We start from the raw sequence: 5,939 nt of genomic DNA, 5'->3' as shown, positions 1-5,939 counted from the left end.
ACAGCAACAACTTCACACATGTACACCGTGAATTAGCACGTCAGTATAAAAGTTTCGGCATAAATGGCATAATTGCGTTACTACTGAACAATGTAGTTCATTATATTAATATTTAGTACTCATATCTGCTATAAACACATTGCACACAGTGACTTTAAGTGCTTTTTCCTGATTTGCCTTAACTATTGTGTGGTTCGATATTTTATATTGGTGCAAAGTGATTCAAACCCATGGTTTTAGTTGTGTGCTATTGTTAAATTTATCATTGTAGATTGAATGCTTGCGACGCACGCACTGTCAAAAAAAAAAGCTATTTTGTGGTGTGCATGCAGTGTTGCTATACTATACTATACTATACTATACTATGCTATACTATACTATTATGTGCAGCTATCTATGAAATACTGTAACGTGTCTGTGTGAAATATGAGCTCTTATATCTCTCAAATATGATGCCTTACTTCTCTTTAAAGTAAAAGATCTTAAAAGTGGAGGGAATTAGTTTTTTTTTAATTCATTGAAACCTGAGCAAATAAGCTTGCCTTAAAAAAAAATCAAAAAGATGGGGAGAAGGCAATGAGCAATGAAAAAATAAATTCCTCAAAACATTGTGATCTACTAAAAGAATAAGGAACTGACCTGAAATTAGTTTAAAAAAAAAAATAAAAAAAAAAGGAAATGACTTGGAAAAATGCTTAAAAATGATAATAGTTCTGTAACTTAGGGTTTTTTGCAACAAGATAATTAATTTGCTCTGCATGTTCAGTGATTCTATGTCAGATGGACAAACTTTCTCTACTAAATTGAGAGATTATATTCCTCAATTAGATTTTAAATAATTACTGAATGAATTTGAAGAATTGAAGCATCGTCTGAAAAGCGAGTAAACACAAAACAAAGCTTTTCCTTTGATTTTTCGCACATATATCATTTATACATGCATTATTCGTAACCTGTGAAGATTATATAAAGGTTATTATAAATCATATTAACTGATTTCTGGACTCTTTGTAGTATTGCTTGAAAATGTCTGTGCGGGGCATGGTTACATGCATGACACAATCATAGAAAAACTTGATGCATTATTGCCTTTGATTTGTGCGCTGCCGCCCTCACCGCTGTCACACAGCAGCTTAAAGCCTCAGTGGCGATCATGGGAATCACAGGAGAGAAGCAGAGAGAGGCCTCTGACATCATGAGCCCGCACCTGTCCCTCTGCTTTTCCAGCAAAGGGCCCCAATAGAGGTCATGACCTCTGAAAGTCTCTGCTGATAGACGAATGCTCGCACTCCCTTCAAGTCGAGTTTTAAGTGATATTTATTACCGCCGACCCTGAATTTAATTATTCCCAAAAGCAAATACAATAACCATGTAACCATCAATTACACTGATGTTTTGGACAATATTTTCTGCTTTTACTGAAGAAACGTCATCTACTGAATGACTAATGAGCACACTTGTTTTATCTCAACCTTCGTCTCGTTGACAGCGAATGAAGCAGCAGGTTGAGATATGTGTCACACAGCCAATAACTTTATGTAAGGAAAATGATGACAGCTTATAAAATGAGGAGTAAATCCAACAGCAGAATCCCTTAGCTTGCACCTTTGAGTGTGTCAGTCAGGCGCTTCACCTCGCTGACGGACGCAGTGACGGGCGATGAGATGGCAGCCTGCCTGAAGCTCTCCAACTGTCTCACCAGCAACTTAATATCTCAATCTCATGACACATCCAAGGATAAAGTTAAGCATCCCTCCAAGGTCCAGCTGATGTCAGGTCTTCTTGTGCATGAAAGAGCGGGATTGTGGGAAGAGTGTGATTGTGTCCTTGGATTAGGGAGCATTTTTGGTCTGTGAAAGAGGGAAATTTGAGCGGTGGAAAACCACTTTAAAATCGCAGTGACTTGCATTTTGACACTGAAAAATTGAATCGGAGCATCATGGTAAAGAAGCAATGCAACAAGTTAAGCCGAAATATTTTTAGAAAAAGAAGATGCCTTTCAGATGTTGTAGGAGGCCTCTAATGCAGAAAGGGCTTTTAAAAAATGGACATTTTAGAAATGTTGTAAATTTGCAATGTTGGGCCTTATTGAGAGCCAGATTTCTCAACGTCTAGTCACATAGTCTGAACGAATATACAGACACTCTTAGGGTTTGTTTACAGGGTGAATATCATATTATTGAGCAACATAACAGTTAATATCATTACTAACAATCACTAAATAGTCATTTTTTAATGATATAGTTGTATTTACAAAACTTGATTTCATCTTTGACCGAGTTATCTGCCACTTTCATTTACAATGATACTCCAAAAGACTGTTGTTTTTCTCTCAAAAGCAAAGACAAAATGTTCCCCTGTGGAAAAAACCCAGTGGTGAGCAGAGGGAAACAGCATCATCAATGATATCCCAACCAGAAAAGTCAGTATGGGGCCAGTAAAATTCTTTTTCAGCCCGAGATACCTGCAACGGGGCATGGTGTGTGTTTTCTTTAGCTTTTAAAGATATAAGCAGTTTAATAAAGTTGGATTTGAGCCAGCTTTTTTGGAATAATTTACACACCATCCTGGGAACTGCCAGAGCACAGTGCAGCACTCAGCCCAGTGCAGAGTACAGTAGTTTTTCTCTCTAGTAATCCTGGCATGGCAAGCTACCAAAATCAAGCATGCATATCAGCTGCAGTTAGGTAATTCTTGGCAGAGTCTTGCTATTGACATAAAAAAAAATCTGAATTTCACACATTATTTCTCCACGTTATGTAGAGTAATAGCTAACAGGGACCTGGGATTTGTTTGGGAATATCTTGAAAAGGTAAAAGGTGTTTCTGTAATTACTCTACGGACACTAACTTCCTAATACATTTAGAAAAATCCACACACAAGCTTCTTCTCTCCAAGACTTGACTTGCATGTTTGATTATAATATATAATGTGCACACTGTGTTTTACTTTGTGATGTTTGCAGATCAAACAAGCTACAGATATCTTTTCTAAAGGGTTGAATATGGCAAAAAATGCCTCTTTCTCAGAAATAGTATATTTGCAAAAAAAACATACGGATTCAAGAGGCCAGAAACAATCTTAGCCTTCGTTAAGCTCTCGATCCAAAGTCACACTAAAATGTGCTTTCCTGTCTGATCTCTGATGACCTCAGAAAAGTAAAAGAACACAAAACAAGTGCAAAAATGCCTGAGGTGCAAAGAAATTTAGAAAAAAAATGTTTGGGATAGTATGGGAATGAAGATGGTGCCTTCTTGCCTCTGCCACACCCTTGTCATGCCAACGCTCCAGATGTCATGGGAACCAATAACAGCTGGGGCTGGTGCACGCAGGCTGCGTGTGAAAGGCTGCTCCATCTGCAGAAACCCAATCCCTCTGTGAAACCAGCAAAGGATTAGGCACTTTTGATAAGGTCCTCAAGACATTTCTATTACCGAGACACATCTGTGGAAGCCACAGAGTTGGGAAATGTTTACTATATATATGTGCGTTTCTGAAAGTGTGCATTCTTATCCAGGAGGTTTTGCCTTTCTGTAATACAACATAACTGAAGGATTATCTCTGTTTGGGTGAAAATTAATCCTCAGAATTAATTAGAGTCATTTTGCAATTTCATGTCACCTCCCTTTAGTTTTATAAATAATAAACTATTCAGTTAGAGTTTTAAATATTATTATCAGGCTGCAGATGAGCAACTTAAGTCTTTAACAGTAAACACAAGGAGACAGTTGTGGTCTAACTGAGGTCATGGTGGCTTACAGAGAAAGGGGAGGAGAGATGTTCAGTCTGCACAGATGCCAAGTCCAGGACACTTAAATTAGAGGGGTAGCTGAGCAAGAAGGCATGTTTCAGTTTTAGAGAGAGCTGCAATTTTCAGACGTATCCTCAAGCAGTTGTGGCATTAGCAAGTGGGGACATTTCAGGGCAAAGAGAGTTGCAGAGTTACCAAATGGGAATTTAAAAGTGGCCATAGTCTGCTGACTTCCAATTTAGTGTCGTTAACTAAAATTTCATCAAGCTGAGTATCTACATTTTGAGTCACTGCTGTCCCCAAAGTGCCACTCCGCCTCCAGGGCACAGGTGGAGCAGCCATGTCCACTGGCTCTGCTGCAAGTGATGCCGAGGACTATGAGACATGTCACAGCAGGAGTGCCACGTCTTTGGAGAGGAGCGCGCGGAAGATTACCTGCTATAATCCCAGCCGGTACTCGGATGAGGAGCTGGAGGATGACGGCGTGGAGGGGAGGATCAAGCACGAGCGCAAACTCTCCAAGGCGCACCAGAAGGAAGCGCGGCAGACGCAGAGAAACGCGGCCAACGCCAGGGAGAGGGCGCGGATGAGAGTGCTGAGCAAAGCCTTCTCCAGACTTAAAACCAGCCTGCCCTGGGTACCGGCGGACACCAAGCTGTCCAAATTGGACACGCTGCGACTCGCCTCCAGCTACATCTCTCACCTGAGACAACTTCTGCAGGATGACCGATTTGAGAACAGCTTTGCGCACCCAGTCAACTTGGTATGGAGATATCAGTTATTAAGACTTGAGTTTTAAAGTATGTCAGTGTGTGCTTTCAACAAATTTTATCAACAAATGGAAAACAACTTGAATAGTCTAGAGTATGAATTTTATTTTGACTTCATGAGTTTGTGCTGCTCACCCTGCTGTTTGTTTATATGTTTGTTGATGTTTGTTTGCTTTAACAGACCTGGCCCTTCATGATGACAGGCCGATCTGAGGACAGCCAAGACATCACTGTAAGACTGTGTGGAGCAACAGCATAAGACCTCCCTTCTCTAAAACACCAGCTTTGGTTCTTGTGGAGCCTGCAGAGAATATTAAACCCACCTGTCCAGTGTCCGTCTTTGCAAAACTGTCTGCATGATTGCAGTGGTGGGATGTAACTAAGTACATTTACTCAAGTACTTATTTTGAGGTACTTGTACTTGAGTCTGCTCCTTTCGTGCAACTTTATACTACTACTCCATTACATTTCAGAGGGAAAAGTGTAATTTTACTTCATTACATTTATCTAACAGCTTAAGTTACTTTACAAATTAAGATTCAGGCATGGAAAAACACAAAAGGAGTTCATAAAGTATGATCTTTTGTTTTCGATAAAACTACCAAACAGTTAATACAAGTACACGTAAAACAGTCAATTAGACAATTAACAGAAAAGTAACTGGCAACTATTTTTGAGAAACTTGATTTTTCTGCATTGGATACTTTTGCTTTTAATATTTTAAGTAAATGTTTTCAACTATACTTACTTTTGCTGAAGTAACATTTTTCAGTGCAGAAATTTTACTTGTAACAGTATTTTACAGTGTGGTTATAGTACATATACTTAAGTAAAGGATCTTAATACTTCCTCCACCTGTGCATAATTGTGGCCCAATCTTTCCCTGAAGTCCTAAATAATGAATTTAAAATTAAATTTAATACACCTGGATAGTGTATTTCAGAGCATGTCAGAACAATAAAGAGTTTGATATATATTTTCTGTGTGCATGTTAGTATTATGGTATGTTTACACTGTGTGTAAGCTCATTTATATTGGTTTTTCAACTGGATTTAGCTTCCACAAACTTCACTACTTGTTTTTTGTGTTGTTTTTTTCATTTGTTTGACTATTAGACAGTGTTACAAATATTCGGGCTGATCACCAAACATTCATACAAGTGTGGAGCTCTGCCTCAAGCAGCCTGTTTGCTCTTACCTGTATAGATTGAAGAGTCTTAGAGTGCATTTCACAAAATTATCTACAACTTAGAATGAATGCAATAACATGGACATGAATAATAATAATAATGAGGCTTATCCAAGTAATGATCATATTCAGGATGTGGTGTCTACATGAGCACGGAGAAATCGGGTTATTCATATACATGTTCATGTTATTTACATCCTAGTTTCTCTCAGAAACTACTATATTAAATC

General features: G+C 38.6%; 1 protein-coding gene across 1 annotated transcript; it reads left to right on the top strand.

Annotated features, from left to right (window-relative positions):
• The first annotated feature begins 4,091 nt into the window (after nt 1-4,091).
• On the top strand, nt 4,092-4,787 carry LOC121960370 (musculin). Its single transcript, XM_042510028.1, has 2 exons — nt 4,092-4,514; nt 4,703-4,787. Exons 1-2 carry the CDS (start codon nt 4,092-4,094, stop codon nt 4,778-4,780), a joined length of 501 nt encoding a protein of 166 aa, XP_042365962.1. The 3' UTR covers nt 4,781-4,787.
• The last annotated feature ends 1,152 nt before the right edge of the window (nt 4,788-5,939 follow it).

The sequence above is a fragment of the Plectropomus leopardus genome, chromosome 21, assembly GCF_008729295.1.
Source record: "Plectropomus leopardus isolate mb chromosome 21, YSFRI_Pleo_2.0, whole genome shotgun sequence".
NCBI lineage: Eukaryota > Metazoa > Chordata > Actinopteri > Perciformes > Serranidae > Plectropomus > Plectropomus leopardus.
The sequence above is the reverse complement of the archived record's forward strand: the minus strand, read 5'-3'. Positions and strand labels throughout refer to the sequence as shown.

What these genes read in the sequence shown, in the direction of transcription:
- LOC121960370 (XM_042510028.1), top strand. Translation starts at nt 4,092, where the DNA reads ATGTCCACTGGCTCTGCTGCAAGTGATGCCGAGGACTATGAGACATGT. An exon ending in TTGCGCACCCAGTCAACTTG is followed by an intron (nt 4,515 to 4,702) that starts GTATGGAGATAT and finishes TTGCTTTAACAG; the next exon opens with ACCTGGCCCTTCATGATGAC.